The sequence below is a fragment of the Bactrocera dorsalis genome, chromosome 1 (genome assembly GCF_023373825.1).
Source record: "Bactrocera dorsalis isolate Fly_Bdor chromosome 1, ASM2337382v1, whole genome shotgun sequence".
Lineage (NCBI taxonomy): Eukaryota > Metazoa > Arthropoda > Insecta > Diptera > Tephritidae > Bactrocera > Bactrocera dorsalis.
Genome location: NC_064303.1, coordinates 40338096 through 40356709, shown reverse-complemented (window position 1 = coordinate 40356709; position 18614 = coordinate 40338096). Strand labels below are relative to the sequence as shown.

Genomic DNA, 18614 nt, shown 5'->3' with positions numbered 1-18614 from the left:
TTGACTCAAAACGGTTTTCCCGGAGCGGTCGTTGAGTTTACTGAACAACCACAAGTCACATGGAGATAAATCAAGCCAATACGGGTAATCAGAGAAAACTGTTAACATATCCTTGATTTTTTAACTTGCTTTGGAATGTTTTTTTTTTCGGCTACGGCTCACCTTTGCCATGATATTGGGCCATCCTGGTAGTCGGAAAGCATTGTTTCACAGACGTTAAAGCGACGCTGTTTTTCGAAAACATTTAGTGAATTTAGAACTTAGTTTTCACTTTTCTTAGGCGCTTTCAAAATGGTTCTCACTTATCATTCCGATATTCCAACGATGCCGGTTAGATCCCTACTGTTAATGGTCGATTCGCAAGCACCGATTCCTTTATTTTATTGAGGTGTTGATTGTCTGATCATGTTGATGGCCGACCTAGACGTGGTTCCTCGACCCTCTTTGAACAATTATCACCTAAGGTCTTTTCCCAACATTCTGAATGTTTCGGCACCAGAAATTCCGCACACAAAATTTAATGGAACTTCTTTGTTGAATAATTTCAATCACCGCAAAAATCGATCCGAATACACTTTATGTACATATGTACATACATACATAAGTATGTACTTACTTCAAAAGGCCAAGCGTATACTAAGCACTAATGATTTTGTCTCCACCATTATTTACAGCATTATTTAAATTTTTATCTTGCAGCTCTTATACTTCGATAGGCCAATAAATTGACGACATTCAGATCCAAATAAATTAAATTTGGACATATCGGTAAAAAATTACAGAATCACAAAATTCGTTTTCGCAGTCGATATATTCTCCCAAATATAGTAAACGCTTCGCAATATTTCTCTTCGCTAATTGTGACTTGTTTCGTGTATATACTCCAAAATCGGTTGATAGCAAAAAGTTCCGAATGTTTTATGGTGGATTTTGGCAATGCCAGCTTCCTCCGACTCTTTGGTGTTAGCGACAGCGGATATTTTAGGGTGTTCCTTGATACTTTTAACAACTTTGTTTTCGGCCTGGGTCTTCCAATTTTTTTGGCTTTCCTCTACCCCAAAATCTTCCAACTCCACCATCCCCATAAATCTAGAGATGTTTGCTTATTCACCAGTTATTTTTTTTATTTTTTTTTTCAAAAATAACAACAAAAAAGAAATTTGCATACCAAATAATACCTTTTGACTATACGCAAATAATACCAGACAAAAATAACGGTACCTACTTGATAACTACATACATTAAAAGTGTTGGCAACGTATGAATGTAAGGTTATACCTTTGTACCAGTTTGACTACTCAAAAATGAGACATTGTATGTTTTTTTTGCAATCGTTTACATCTAAATTGATTTATTGTTAAATTATACATACTTGCATACAATTCTTCTATTATTCCTCAGAATAGCTTTTGTTTGATGTCGTATCGAAGTTCGGGCATCGAAAATAGCATTTTCGGAATATTTTATTGTTTTACTATCAAAAAAGTATATGTAAATGCAGTTTAAGCAAGGCAAAAATTATGTGATATGTACGGAGAAGATGGGACAATGCCAAATTTGGTTTGCGAAATTTCGTTTTGGCAATTTCGAACTGGAGAATGCACCAGGCTCTAGAAGGAGTCTTGAAGCATATGTGAATAAAAATAAGCTGTTGCTCGATGTAACTTGAGAGATTGTTGAACGATAAAATTAGTGTAACGCGACCATTCATAAGCACATGAAACGTCTAGAATTAAATTCGAAACTTGACATATGAGTTCCTCATTTCTAAGAACGAAGTTTGCTTCGTAGCATTAACGACTGTGATTTGGTTATGTATCATCAAACTCATGGATCAAAGTGATCCATTTATGTATGTATTTTTACTGGTGACAAGCCGCAAGGGTTAAACATTTTATGTATCAATCTCTTATCCGAAAGATGGCAAACGGTATTGGATTAAAATGGAGAATAAATCATTATAAATAAAAAATCGTTAAATTACTTTAAAAAAAAGAAATTAATTAGTGAACGATCCCTTATGCATACAGTTGACCAATAAAGTTTACATACACCTAGTTGTATTAAATTACGACACGTTTATTTGTTTCAAAATTAATAAATTTTGTGGTTTTTTTCTATCTATTTCAAGATATGTATATTTAACATTAAATATAACATATCAAAATATTTTTATACCCTGAATGATCAGTATGTCGATTTAGCCATGTCCGTCTGTCTGTCTGTATATATACAAACTATTCCCTCAGTTTTTAAGATATCGTTTTGAAATTTGCAAACGTCATTTTCTCTTCAAGAAGCTGCTCATTTGTCGGAACGGCCGATATCGGACTACTCTAACATATAGCTGCCATACAGAATCAAAATTTAATATATGTATTTGGTTCGAATAGATCACGAAAAGTGTGGATAAAGATCAAAGAAGAGTTGCAAGGAAGAAATGTGTTGCCAATGGTAGAGCACGGTAGGAGTAATGTTATGGTTTGCGGGTGTATGGTTGCATCTAGAGTTGGACATTTGGACTTTATTAGTGAAAAAATTGAAAAGAAAATGTATCTGAACATTTTAAGAAAATAATTTAAATTTTAAGTGTGCTTAAAACGTCTGTTAATAGCAGCCACTTCTATTTGCAACAGGATAACTACCCAAAACACACGTCTTATCTTGTACGTAAATGGTTGTTACGGAATTAAAAATAAATCCATAGGTCCCGCAATCACCAGACATTAATCCTACTCAAACCGTTTTCGAAAATATCGAAATTTTTCAAAATAAGGCCGAAAAACTGGAATACTAGAAATCGAGTGGGAAGCATACGTCGACGTCTAGAGACAATAATTGCAACCAAAAACCGACCAAAACCGCTAAAACTATTGTAATTACTTTTGATTTAAGTATATAAATAATCATTGGTGTACGTAAAAATTTTTTATATGAATTAGGCGCATTTTAAGCTTTAGCATTAATTTTTTTTAATTGTGTAAAAAAAAATATTTTTATATGCTACATATATTTAATGTTAAATATATGAAATGGATAGAAAAAAAACAAATAAATGTGTCGTAATTCAATAGAACTAGGTGTATGTAAATTAGTCCACTGTATGTATTTATTATATAAACACATGAGATCAGACATTAGATACCAAGTAGCAAGATTGCAACGTTTAACATAAAGCGGTATAAAGTTTTTTCATAAAGTAGGGTCTTGTTGTGTCAAATAAGAATAAGAGATATACTTACGCAGGTTTTGATTATTTTAAAGAATTATTAATACGATGGTTTAGATACTTCAAAACTAAACTTTTCTTATCCATCCACAGAAACACTTTTCTTTCTACCATATAGTAATTATGAAAGTTGTATCTCCATCAAACTATTTGTAAGGAAACTATGTAAGGAAATATGTACATAAAAAAACAATAAGCATAGCATTTTTATTTAACACTGAAGGATCGCGCCAACAAATTGAAGCACTTAGGCATACCATACAATTACATATGTACATACATATGTATAATATGTAAGTCATTTGACCAGTAAAGAGATAGTAAAGATCTCATATGGAGGACCATTAAAATTGAAAGTAGTGTTGACGAAAAAACCTAATTTATTTACGAAGGAAAATTTTTAACGTTGCCAAAATGGAAATTTACAGAAGAAAAATATAAAAACATTATGGAAAAAAGAGATTCGGCGAATTATATGCCTCTTCTTTGGAGATCTCAACAAACCAATCCGAAACATAGATTTCGGATCATTAAGTTATGACTAATTGAACAAAATATGTATTAAATTTTTTTAGTGGCCTTAAAACCAAATAAAAAAAATAGTGCGGAGTGGCGCAGCATAACTCCTGATCAGTGTTCGGCTGTTAACAAAACAATATCAAATACATTAATAAGTAACAATAAAAAATATTAAATTATATTTTTGGAAATTTTCCAAATGGAATAGATTTATTTAATTTTTAACAAAAATGCGATTGTATATTTTCAGATCGGTATCTTAAAACCTGGGGAAGTAATTCACTTATACGTACATACATATGTACATAGCTAAGTCGACTCAGCTGTGTACATAAGATCATTTGTATTGGGTACTTATACCCTATTGCATCATACTGATTATGCATCTGATTTTTCCACAAAAAATTAATGATTCTATTCTGAACTTTCACAAAAAACAAAATATTTTTCTTAATTCTTAATAACTTACTTTTCTTAATAACATTTCTTTTAAGCTGAATAATTTTAATTTACGATTCACGTTTTTTAATTGCATTGTTGCTTAAGTGAAGTGTTCTTAGCACACTTTTTTAAAAGCATAATTAAATACCATTAACAAAAAAAAAAACATTTTTTATATACATATTCGAAGTAAATACATACAAGTTTGTATGTTTACAAATATTATAGACAACTACACTTATTACCGCAGAATTTCGAACCATTCACTCAAATTTATATGAAGAAATGTATGTATATTTAGCAGACAAATAGAGACAACTTTATATCAATTGGGCAGCACACCAGCAACCAATGGTTTGTCATCCATTGCAAAGTGCAACACGGCACGTGACTGCCGGTCATAAAGACACACATTCCATCACTATAAAAAGGGGTAGAAAACAAAAAAAAATTCCGATGAAAACTAAGAATTCATAATTTTATGGAGAATGACAGGCATATTCATGTCATATACATACGTACATATGTATGTATGTAAGAGAAAGCATTAAATTAGAGTTCATGATAAATCGTAATAACTAAAAAGTGTTGTAGAAATACAATATATAAAAACAGTCACAAAGAAATTGAACGCATTTATATAATTTGGTATGCAGCAGGGAATGCTAAATGCATAATTAGTTGTACACTTCATGGCTTAATGTGAGCTGAAAAGGAAATAATGGCCAGATGGGGCACGTTGCACAATGACATTAAAACCAAGTCAATAAAAAGAAGGCGAAGGAAAATGAAGAGGAAATTGTCACCCATTATCTGCATCTTCGTTAAACAAATCAATAAAAAATAAATAGGCATAATAAATAGCTTTTGAACTGCAACAGCAAAAACAACAACAGTGGCATGATATCGGCAGTAGACTGAGCAACCGCAAATCATTTAATGTGCAGCACAAACGTGTAACATAAGCACACATAGACGGCAACATGAGCCTAAAGAATTTTCGGATTTTTATACTCTTGCAACACGTGCCTACAGAGTGTAATAGTTTTGCTTACCTTAACAGTAACGTATAACCTAAAACCAATCGAGGTAGATATAAAGTTATAGATGACATACTTATCTATACTACTGTGATCAAATTGAAAGGTGAATTTTGTCCATTTCATCTCCTTCAAAGTCAGTATCAGGGTGATGAAACGAGCCGAATTTTGAATGACTGTCTGAGTTTTCGTCTGTCCGTCTGTTAATGAAACTTGAAACCTGTGAGCAGAAAATTTTGAAAAAAATGGGTGCAGTTCCGCCCTTTAATAGGTTTAATGTACATATGTACATATATTATCTCCTAAACCACTAAAGTCACACCAGCCAAATTCGCTAGTGACAATTCCCATAAGAACTCCTACCGACAATATAGAAATGGATGAAATCGGATTATAACACAACACTCTCACATAACATTATCATACGCAATCGGGCTGCAACCACTCCGATTCCCTATAAGACAATTTCCATATGGCTCTTCACTTCTCAGTACACTAATAAAGCACCAATCAATATAACCAAATAAAAATGTACACAAATAGTGCCTTTGAGGTATGCCATTTGGAGTCTAAAAGTTGTCAAAATTGGGACATAACTTCTGAAAACCCCACATAGGGAATGTATGGACCCCAATGCGTACGGCTGACTTTTACAGAGAATTGGTCAAACTGTCAGATATATTATTGAAATTTAGGAAAAATGTTTCCTTGACAATAATATACAGTTGTGCGAAAAATTGAATCGGTTCAATACTTCTCTTAGCTCCTATGTACCTGATATAAAGACTTTTAAACTTCTTTTTGACTTCAACCACATATGTACTTATGTACCACATATCCAATACAAAATAAGTTATATTTTTTTATCTTTGCAAGTTGCAAAAGTATATGTACTTCGATTTGGTTGAAATCGATGGAACAGGTCTCGAGATAAGGGTTTTCACCTAAATGTGTGCGGTGCCATGCCCATCATACTATTTTGACATCGGCGCTTATAAAGCTTTCTTGTATCTTCTCAGATGTAAAATTCTACTTGTATGCATTTATTTATAGATAAATGGTTTTTTATTGTATTTAAAAAAAAAACTGTAATACTGGGATTGGGAGGAGTTAAAATCCAACTTTACACTATCATACTCTTCTGCGTGATTTTGGTTAACATAGCTTAGGAAATATATACATTAAGCGTAATAGAGAGCGAGACCACGCCCACTTTTTGCAATTTTTTTTAACTTTAGATGCCCCTCTCTAATGCGATTCCTTATACCAAATAACAGCCTTATATCTTATTGTCGAGCTTAGTTATAATAATTTATTGGTTTTCGATTAATGGCGTTTCGGGGGTATGGCAATGGCCCGATTAAGCACATCTACGAACTTGTCCTTACTTTTTTGCCAAGGAACACTCATACCAAGTTTCATCAAAATATCTCAATTTTTACTCAAGTTATAGCTTGCAAGGACGGACTGAGCCCGAGTGTGTCTGGACTGGGGGAGCACAAAACAGAAGATTTGGTCATACCAGGAAGATGGAAGAACGAATAGAGCTCACCATAGGGGAGTACGAGATTACTTTTAATTTAAAAACCATACTACTAAGTGACACGGTGCTAAAAAAATTAATTGGTTAATTATAAATTTATATTTGTTGTAGGCATTAGAAAAGTGCCGTTATACGAACAACTTATCATCTTGCGCACACAATGTATAGAAACATACATATGTAGATATGTGTCGGGTAGAACGCGTTGGTAGTACTGTTAGTGACATCTATGCTAAATTTCACGTCAAATTTGCATTAGTATTTGAGATACGCGTCATTTTGTGAGTGAATTCTTCGATTTTTACTATGTCTAAATTTATCGAAAAACAAGAAAAAACGATAACTTCGGTTGCACCGAAGCTAAATACCCTTCACAGGTGCATTTCTGTTAGTAACTATCTGTTCAGTTTGTATGGCAGCTATATGCTATAGTAATTCGATCTGAGCAATTTCTTCGGAATTTACATTGTAAACAAAAAAAATAATCTATACCAAATTTCGTGAATATATCTTGTCAAATGTGAAAGTTTTCCATACAAGAACTTGATTCCGATAGTTAACCGATCTGAACATTTTCTTCGGAGATTGTATTGTTACCTTAAGTAGTAATCCATGCCAAATTTCGTGAAGATAGCACGTCAAATGCGAAAGTTTTCCATACAAGCCCTTGACTCCGATCGCTCAGTTTGTATGGTAGCTATATGCTATAGTTAACCGATCTGAACAATTTCTTCGGAGATTACATTGTTGCTCTAGAAAATAATCATACCAAATTTGGTGAAGACACATTGTCAAATGTCAAAGTTTTCCATACAAGAACTTGATTCCGATCGTTCAGTTTATATGGCAGCTATATGTTATAGTGGTCCGATATCGGCCGTTCCTACAAATGAGCAGCTTCTTGAAGAGAAAATGACGTTTACAAAATTTCAAAAGGATATCTTAAAAACTGAGGGACTAGTTCATACATATATATACAGACAGACAGACAGACAGACCGACAAACGGACGGACGGACAGACAGACGGACATGGCTAAATCGACTCAGCTCAACATACTGATCATTTATATACAGTGACTCACACGTTTAACCGGACGCGCGCATTGCCAATGATGGCACCCTCCAATCATATAGTGAAAATCTTAAAAATGGTACATATGATACATCAAATTAAAGGAAAAATCTTCTATTTTATTTTAAGAAACTTAAAAATAGTAATAAGTTTATTCACTGCGTAAAATTTAGAGAAATAGCTCGCAATATATAAAATTTGTTCCACACAACTAACCGGAAAATTACAAGAAGTAACCTTCTACAAGTAACGATACTTCTGATCGTTGTGGAATTCCACTGGAATAACCACTGACTATTCTTTTCTGCATATTAGTAGTTACCGGTAAGTCTGTGAGTAAGCCACACAACAATATGACACCCCCACGTACTCATTCGTGTATCGAAATTCTGAAGCTAATTATTCAGTTACGGGAAGAAAGAAAAACCATTAAAGATATTTCGGAGATTGTGAAAAGAATTAATTCAACTGTCTTCGATATTATAAAAAAGTTTGAGAAGGAAAATAGGATCAATAATATTAGTAGAGCTGGTCAAGGAAAGAAGCGAACACAAGCCGAAGAAAAGTTTACACTGAAAATTGTTGAAAAAAATCCATTTTCCTCGGCGGAAAATGTAAGAAACATATTGGAAAATGAAAAAGGGAAGAAGGTTTCAGCTGAAACAATTCGCCGCACACTTAGAAGCTTCGATTTACATGGTACAGCAGTTGTAAAAAAGCCGTACATACACGAAAAAAATAGAATGAATAGGCTAGAATTTGCGAAATTGCATTTAAAAGGCTTGATGAGTTTTGACAAAGGGCAAATGGTATAATTTTGATTTAGTAATCATAAAACAGTATTATTACTTCTTTTTCAAGGTTCTTTTCACACACGAAAGCAAGTTTAACTTGCAGGGATCTGATGGCTGAAGTTTTGTATGGCGGCGTCCCAACGAAGCTTACTTGCCAAAACATACTAGGGCAACACTTAAGCACGGTGGTGGGTCAGTAATGGTTTTAGGATGTATATCGGCTAAAGAAAGGGGCAACCTGCATTTTGTGCAAGGTATTATGTATGGCTTCCAATATGTTGACATTTTAAAGGAAAATTTAAAGCAGTCATGTGTCACATTGGGAATTAAGGACAATTTTACATTTTACCAAGACAACGATCCGAAGAACAAATCGGAGATTGCTCGTATTTGGTTAATATACAATTGCCCTCATGTACTGGGGACACCTGCCCAATCCCCAGATCTGAACGTTATTGAGCACTATGACATGAAGTCAATCGAAAAGTGTACTAAAGACAGTATTCCAATGTTGCTGGGCTCAAAAGGGCTATTTTGGAGGCTTGGAACGCAATACCGCCAGAATTTTGTCGAAAACTTGACGCCTCTATACCAAGGCGACTAGAAGCAGTTTTATCTGCAAAAGGATATGCTACGAAATATAAGTAATCATTAGCTTTTTAAAAAATCCGGTTAGTTGTGTGGAACGAATTTTATATGTTGCGAGCTATTTCTCTAAATTTTTCGCAGTGAATAAATTTATTACTATTTTTAAGTTTCTTAAAGTAAAATAGAAGATTTTTCCTTTAATTTGATGTATCATATGTATCATTTTTAAGATTTTCACTATATGATTGGAGGGTGCCATCATTGGCAATGCGCGCGTCCGGTTAGACGTGTGAGTCACTGTATATACTTTATAGGGTCTCCGACGCTTCCTTCTGGGTGTTACAAACATCGTGACAAACTTAATATACCCTGCTCAGGGTATAAAGAAGTGCGATAATGCACCATCTCATACTGCAATGGTTATTCGTGATCATTTCGCCACATTTTCAACTAATATCATGCCGCAACCACCGCATTCGCCTGATTTACCTTCGTGTGACTTCTGGCTATTCAGCAAATTCACATGACCACTCCGAGGATACCGTTTTGACTCAATTGAGGATATATAGCTGAATCGAAGAAGGTTCTGATGGCCATCACGACGGAGGTTTTTCCAAGTGCTATGATGACTGGAAAATTCGTTGGAATAAGTGTATTGGAGGGGAAGGGGATTACTTTGAAGGAGATGAAATGGACAAAATTCACCTTTCAATTTGATCACAGTAGTATATACATATGTATGTATAGCCTTACATAAGTTATATAGCCGATTGCGCTCATGTTTAAACATATTATAAAATAACATAAAGCTAAAGAAGTGTACAGTAAAATAACTGAAGCCATTACAGCAGAGATCTTTCATTTAAACTATTTATGTGCAATCACTTCAACATTGATATATGGTATGTACGTATAAAGCTTATCCCATGTGTTCAAAAAATTACGGATTTTTCGTTATTCAAAAAAATATTTTTGTATTTGTCTACATTAATGTTGCCGCGATTAAAATATTATCCACCAAATCGATATTATTCACTTATACCGCCCTTCTTCGCAAACTCGGTTTTTAGAATAGACTTTCGCTATTTCAGCGATGCGCTTTTAAAGGGTGATCCATTTCGATGTTGCCTAATTTTTTAAAGAAAAACTCAGAAATTGGAAAGTTAGTGGGGAACTTTTATTATCATTCGAAAGTACATTCTTTGGCATTTGTTTTTTGAAGATTATCTTTCTCACACGATCTTTTTTTGGCCAATCGACTGGCCAAAAAGGGAAATTATCTGTTTACTGAAGTGTTCTCTTAATAAATACATTGATTGATGTGATGTTGCCGAGATCACGAGTTTTAATTATTCTACCGACCCACAAACCACACCAAACCATTTTTCTGAAATGAAATGGCAGCTCTTGAATCTCTTCAGGTTGCTCTTTGTCCCAAATGCGCTAATTTTGCTTCTTTACATACCCATTTAGTTAAAAATGGGCCACATCACTGAACAAAATTTGTCTCTTGTCTTTGATAACGTCGGATCTTCTTATTGTACGCTTTTAATTTAGGATCTCGACTTAAAATGCGCCGTTCTAAACGTCAGCCCAAGTTGCTGCACTCTGCACTACGGCTGCTATATTTTTTTTCACCACATGCTGGACGTGGTCTATTCGGTCTAATATTATCCAGTTATTGATGCTGAGTCTTAAGATGGATGATGGTTTTACAAATAGCACTTCAGTAAGCTGATTATGTTGACCATAAGTTGAGCGAAGCGCGCGAACGTGAAATTTCGTAACAAAAGATAAATGATTTGTAAACATTATTCAGGCGCAAATCTCTCCATGATAAAATCAAAAACAATACTGAACACGACATAACAAAAGTACCTCTACTTCGAGCACCCGTTACTGTCATCTAAGCTTTTAAAATGAGGACTGTCATTTTTTTTTTTTTTTTTTTGAATTAGGAAAAAGTCACACGGAGCCATGTCTGGCGAATATGGAGACTGGGGCATCATTACAGTATAGTTTTTGACCAATCAATTCATGAACAAGTCCTTTGATTTATTTCTTTTATCAAATGAAAATTGTCAAAAACATTTAACCTTAGCGGCTGTTAGAAACAAAGTGAGCAATGAATACATCTCAAACTTTTTTCGTGCTTCAAAAAAAATTTACAATTGCGCTCTACAAACCCGTGAAATTTTAATATAAAAATTGTCGTGTATCTCACATCTCGCTTCTGCAATGAAATTTCAACTGGAAAATAATTCGTAATGCAATGGACGCGCTTGTTTACATAAACCCAAGCTCTTCATTAGAATGCTGCGCTATAACTGACTTTATAGTAATGCACGAGTGTTTTAAGTTTCAAGAGATGTGATGATTTTCCTAATTTCTTTCCTAAATCGCTACGTTGTTTACCAACTCAAACTGAAGTGAATGATTTTTTTTTATCTCTATTATTGTTGTTGTACTTCATTTGTCGTCAATTCATGGTTAATTTGAATTTTGTTACTTCATTTTCCATTCGTTTGCTCTACTCCAACTTCAAAATTGTAGTTGTTGCTCATTTAATTCTGCTTTATTTTGTGATTGTCATTGTTGTTGATTTTTCCGTTTTCTTGTGTTGCCATTTTCAAATTGTTAATTTGTGTTACTGTTATTTTTACTACTTGCTCTTCTCTTTTTATTTTTCCAACCAACTATGAAAATACTTGTTATTGCTTTTCATTAGTATTTCTTATTTTGCCAGTTGTTGCATGAGTTATTTTTATTGTTGTAGTTCTGAGAAAATACTCCAACTTTTAGCTCATCTCCAAGTTGACACAATCAGGTGCATTTTCTGCCATTACTGTGGCAGCGTGGAGTGTAACACCGGGATCCACAACTAAAACCACACTTGCATGCAAAGCTTCAATTGAGTTGAACTGAAACTGAAGGCACAACTTGAAGTTCGCCTGCCTTGTTTACACTTACAAATTTCGTTGGCAGACGCGAACGGAGAACTGGAAACTCAAATAAAAAGAAACGATATGCGAAAAAACGGTAAAGAGAATATGAAAAAACTTCAGAAGCATTGGAGCGCTTCTTGGAAAACTAAGTGGCAAGTATGCGGAGCAAGTGCGACAAACGTGACCAACTGGGCTGTGGCAGCACTGCCGTTTGGCGAGGCGTAGGTGAATGCAGAGTGGGGTAAACATAGTGATTTTCTCAATGTTAACTCAACACTCCAATAACTGCAATTCGTATACATTAGAGCGGGTAAAAAATGATAAAATTCCGTATGCGGGAAATATTATACGCATCTTTCTGAACAACTTTGTCTAAAAGAATATGGACCTAAAACTGGTTTCGAGCCAGCGTCTTTTTGGTTTAAGTTTAATTTTTAGGCATTATAAAAAACATTTCTCCTCAGCTTTTGAGATATCCGAATGTAATTTCAACAATAGATTGATCATTTGTCGGAATCAGCCAGATTGGACAACTATGTCGCATATCCACCCTACAACCGATTATTCAGATGTTTTATTTTTCGGTATTCTGCCTTAAAAGCCATGATCATGAAATTTTGCAGAATTGTTCTTTAATACATATGACATAACAATGACAGTGAAAATAAAGAAAATACGACAACAATGACATATCTTTATCTATCATACAGCCGATTATTCACAATATTTTCGGTATAATACGTTCAAAAAAACTTATAGCATGTAATTTTTCATAAATGAAATTTATAATTCATAAAACGGAAAATATTTTTCGAATGCGATATCAAGAATTATTCTGCGAGTTTTTAGCCTTTTAATTAAGCGCATTAAACCGAATAAAACTTCAATAATCGGTTGTATGGGAGCTATGTGATATAGTTTTCCGATCTGACAACAACAAATGTCAATAGAATGTCAAAATTTACTTATGTATGTATTAAATTTCATTCGGATTTCTCAAAAACTAACTAAAGAAATTTTCAAATCTCTAAAAATTAAGTTTCACCTTAAAAATCTTTGGCTCGAAACCGGTTTTAGACAAAAGTTGTTGAGAATGATTGGGAGATCATTTCGGACATATGCAATTTGATGGAAACAATTCGACCCGCTCTAATATACATACGTATATACATGTATATGTATGTAAATGTATGTGGCTGCAAACTATATCCCGATAAACAGGAAAGTATTTTTCAGAAGCGTGTCGAGTTACTTAACTCAAATATGCGCTCGCTTCAATGTCACAATGACACTTTTTTTTGCATATTTTAATGATGAATGTATTCCCAAAGTAATGACAATGAAGTGAAGTGAAAAATCATGGTAGAGTATAAAAGCCTGAGATCAACTAAAGTTGGAAATTTTATTTCACTGCCCTGTCACCGCCGTCAATGGGTGTCAATATAAACACAAAGTATAAAAACAAAACGTGGAATATTTTGAAATAGTTTTGAATTAGCATTCCTCGAAAGAAAGAAAAGACAAAGAAGCAAATGAAAACTTCTACGCACAAGCAGTATTAGAAAATAATGCTTCTTCTAGCCCAAACCCGCTTTACAGTTGCTATAACGTGCCTTCAAAAATTGCAATTTGAATGAGGTTTGACAGAAAAAATGTGTACGTAGTTTAATTAACTGACGAAGAAACCAACCCAAAATTAAGAATGACGAAGGATCGATGTAAATGTGTTGAAGGATATCACAAATAGCACTTAAAAGTTTTTGAGTAGTACCTATTTGTCAAGAAACCAAATGTTCAGCTTCATGTTCAAATAACTATTAATAAGTCGAAGCAAACTTTATTTAAAAAAGTTAGCATTAAAATGAAGTAACTTTATGCGAAGCATTTAATTCCTTTAATCAGAGTTCTTGGTCGGCAATATTTATGTTTATTTATATCGGCGTAAAAATATGCATATAGTGAATTATGTCAAAAAATAATACCTAAAGAAAATGATAATTCGATTGTGTAAAAAAGCAATACCGAAATACGATTTACTTAAACTTAACGGAATGCTACCATTCGATTTTGTCCAAAGTTTAGCATTTCGGGTGGTTTAAAGCTAGAGCAAGTTTTATATGAAATTTTTCTATAATCTTATTACTGTCAATTTTCCAGTTATTTTTAATATACTATATACATAAGTTCATAACAGGCTTTGGACCTGTTTATTGTCAAAACTCTAATACAAAATTTTATTTATTTATTAACAAAAATATAATACACATGCAAAAGTGAGCTGCTTAAGTATATACTCTAACATTATTACTGCAAAATTTCAAAAGCTATCTCAAAAATTTTGGAAGAAAATAATAAAAAATATTTACCAAAAAGGAGCCAAATTAATTTGTAAAACGTTATATTACTCGTTAATTTGCTGAAGACCCTAGTATATCTAGGATCAAAAACTTAGATATTATGATTTTGTACGATATATGGACACGATTCCGATTACTTTGGCGGAAGGGTAAAAAAACAGAATTTCCGTATAAATGGGGTATGTGCGGATAGGGAAGCTTCTCCAGAGAAGGAATATCCAAAAATAATATTGAAATAACTTATATTTTTCAAAATATTCACCATTAAAGATTCAAAAATTTGTACTAAACACACATGGTATTTCTCTAAGTTTCACTAATTTTGTTTTTACATTTTTCACTTGGTATATTTAAATGAACACTGTAGACATTGAAATAAGTTCACATTTCACTTTTATTTTGTAATATTTTACCTAAATTCATTAATTGAAAAATCACTTATCACACTCATCCTTGCAAAGCTTAGATGGCTGGGATTTAGAATAGCATCCCCGGATTTCGGGAATAAAATGGGTATCAATGGAAAGATGACGTTCTCCAGATCACGAAAATATATATATATAGTTGCCGCTGATTTATAGTTTTCGAGATATTCGCATTTAAAGTTGAAAAATTGACAACTTTTACATTGATAATTTGTGTATTGTGAGTAGCTTTTTCTCTTATATTATGCACTTTTCACTTACTAACACTTCACTATAACGTTTCTGCATATTAATTTTTTTAATATTTGTTGTAAATAAAGCTTTATTTTAATTATTTTATTTTAGTTACAGTTCTCTGCATTTGCACAATGAGAAAAGTGCTGCCATGTTTATTTTTTTTGGAGCGCGGCGCGGAAAATTTTCTTAATCTGGAGCAGCAGCTCTATCCAACCATACCACTTTTAACCCTGAAATCGTGGGATGGTATACTAAAGTTTCCCCCGTAATATTATTATATATTACCTAGTTGTTTATTAAATTTGAATAAGAAAAAATCCATATGCATGGAAAATTTGTTTATACTCATTTTAATTTGATATATAATTTATAGACACACTTGTTTTTATTAGAATTAAGATTGCTAAATAAAGAAAGAGGAATTATATCCAAATTGAGAAATTCAGCGAATTGCTCATATTTGCTTATCATATGGCAGCGCTCCATTTCCTTATAATTGTTAGCACATAAATGATGCCCACTACGAGTGTAAAAAGTAATTTTTAAAATAAAGATTTCTTAGGTAAAAACCTACAAAAAATGAAAAATGTGTATGTATTTAAATGTTTATAGTTTAATTTAATTAATTTGAAGTAAAAAATGTCCGAAAAATGTGTTTAATGTGGAAAAATAGCTTGTTGAAATGTTGGAATTTGGGGATTTTTTGAACTTTGAAATCGAATATCTCGTACACTAAGCGTTTGCGGACCCTATAACCCCACATATTTTTTAGTCAGGAGGACTTCCTCTTTCCAACGGTACATTCAGATCGAGGCGCCAAAGAAATCGGAATTGTGCCGATATATAGTACACGCTATACATGGCACCACTGTTCGAAATTTATTTAGATATTTTTTATCTTTCTATTATGTATTTCTCAATTCTAGGTCAACTCGAATATCGAGAGTATCGATAATTCGAAAACAATACTTGCCGTAATTGTTTTGTTGTGAAGTTTCCCTGTTTTTTATCAAAAAATAAATAATTAAAAATCAACAGGGTCGGTGTTACTGTTAAAAATAGGAATGTGTAAATGAATGATTGAAAGTATATTTTTAACATGATAAAAAAAAAGTGCAAGTGAATGATGGAAAGTATACGTTTAACAGCGCGAAAGATGAAATTTTTTCATTAAAACAAAAAAAAATGTTTTTAAAAGGATGCGCCGTATATATTCGTAAAGTAGATTTTAAAACGTTTCCCGTGAAAATTGGGAATCGGAAAAGCCGCTCTCCTGAACATTTACTCTGATCCCATCGGCGACACAACTTACGGGAACTAAAGGCAATTAATTCTATTCGTTAAACATTTGCCTATACATACATATGAATCCAATTACAACTTATATACTTTTGGCGCTTCTACTGGGATCAATGAACTTACCTAATAATCGCATCACCTCCTGTGGATTCAGATATACGTTCAGATGAGCTTGAACATTGCAGAACCAAAGCAGCAACCAACATGTAAAGCTCAACGACAACGTTATAAAACTTCTATAAATTTGTGTAGCCATTTTGTGTACTCCTTGCTCAAAGAAGGCCGAAAATTGTTTTGCTAAATATAAACTTGAAGATCGTCGTCACGAAATCCCAACTAATCGAATTGGATTTCACGATAAATAGAAACACATTACACACAGGAAACATAAATCCCACAATTTGCGATAAGAATGAAAACAAAATATTTATGCAGGCTTTGGTGAATTCCTCTATTTTTCTTTTCACACTTTATATTTTTGTTGTTTTCTTTGTTTCTGTTATTGCACTTCACTTCAGCTGACATGAGGGATGTAAACAAATTGACTTTTTCACGGCTGCGCCCCACGATATCGACGATTTTCATTCTTTACCGGTAGCCTTTTCCTGCTCCAAAAAACACACTTCAGAGAATTTTCTTCTCGACTGCATTTTTTAGATAACATATTTTCACTAATAAACATATGAAAATTCAGACAAACAACACAAAAAGCAGAAGCTACATAAACAACTCAATTTCTATTATATCTCTCTCGCGAACAACTTTCTTCCACGAAAATTTCCTGTCAACTAAAATTGGTATTTTTGACAGTTCAGCCACAGCATTGCCAACAATCAAGATGGTTTTTTCGCTCAATGGCGCCCTCTATCGGCAACAAAGTACAGCTAGCGAAAAACAAAGGGCAACTGTGGATTCTAGCTGTTTGTGGACTCTATGTATTTGCTCGCGGACAGTTGTAACTATTATAACAGATAATAAATGTTAGAAGGAGAATCTGTAGGATGAGCAAAGAACGTATATCACAGACAGAGAACGTTTTATCATAGACAGAGAACGTTTATAATAGCGAAGGTTCTCGTTTTAGATATCGTAACTTTTCGCACGGGTACTCGGTAGAGATGAGGGATTTTCACCAGAGAACTTAAAACATAGAGACGGTGCAAATTGAATTCTGTATGATGTTAGATTGGACGGCTAACAGAACTTATAAGATTGTGATACGGAATTCACCATTCTCGCTGCTATTTAGCAGAATTGAGCACGTTCTCGGCACGATTCCGATTACTTTGGCGGAGGGGTAAAAAAATTCCGTATAATGGGGTATGTACGGATAGGGGGGCTTCTCCAGAGGAGGAATATCCAAAAATTATGTAAAAATAGCTAATATTTTTAAAAATTTTCACGTTTAAAAATTCAAAAATTGCCCTAAGAACACGTGTTATTTCTCCATGTTTCACAGAATATTTTCACGTTTTTCACTCACTATATTTAAATATACACCCTTAATATTGAAATAAGTTCACTTTTCACTTTTATTTTGTAATTTTTCAGCCAAATTTAGTAATTTAAAATCTCTTATCAAATTTATGGCTGAGAAGTTTAGAGTGTTTATATTTACGAGGAAAACCAGCGCTGCCACACCTTAAAAACCAAAAGTGAAGAATTTTTTAGCGTTTCACAGCGTTTTCTTTGTTTGTACTTTCAAATGTTTCTTTTTTCTTTATTAACTATAAAAAACTATAAAGAAGATTTTTCAAGCTAAAATTGAATATGTGAACACTTTTGCATTTACATATTATACATACATACATATGTGAATATATGAATAATATGTGATTTATATTTAATAAACACAGATAAGTAAAATCGTGTGATAATATTCTAATATTACGAGCGAATACCCGGGGCGACTGAAGTACTTTCGCATAGTACTCCTTTCTGCGTTGGCGGCCTTCGGCTGCGCTCTAAAAAAATAACCCTGGCCGAGCGAATACCCGGGGTGACTGAAGTACTTTCGCGTAGTACCCCTTTCTACGTTGAAAATAAAAAAATATATTGACTTTTTGTTATAAAGTGGTTATAATTTATGGTTATCATGCACTCAAAATTTAAGTTTTCGTTATA

The 18614-nt window shown here is 33.3% G+C and overlaps 1 protein-coding gene across 1 annotated transcript in view; it reads right to left on the bottom strand.

Moving 5' to 3' along the window:
- Positions 1-17293, bottom strand: part of LOC105221872 (tyrosine-protein kinase Dnt) — a 196246-nt gene extending 178953 nt beyond the window's left edge. Inside the window, exon 1 of the mRNA XM_011199007.3 lies at positions 16614-17293. Coding sequence (XP_011197309.2) covers positions 16614-16746 — 133 coding nt within the window. The 5' untranslated portion in view covers positions 16747-17293. The remainder of the gene's footprint in view (positions 1-16613) is intronic.
- Between the last annotated feature and the right edge of the window lie 1321 nt (positions 17294-18614).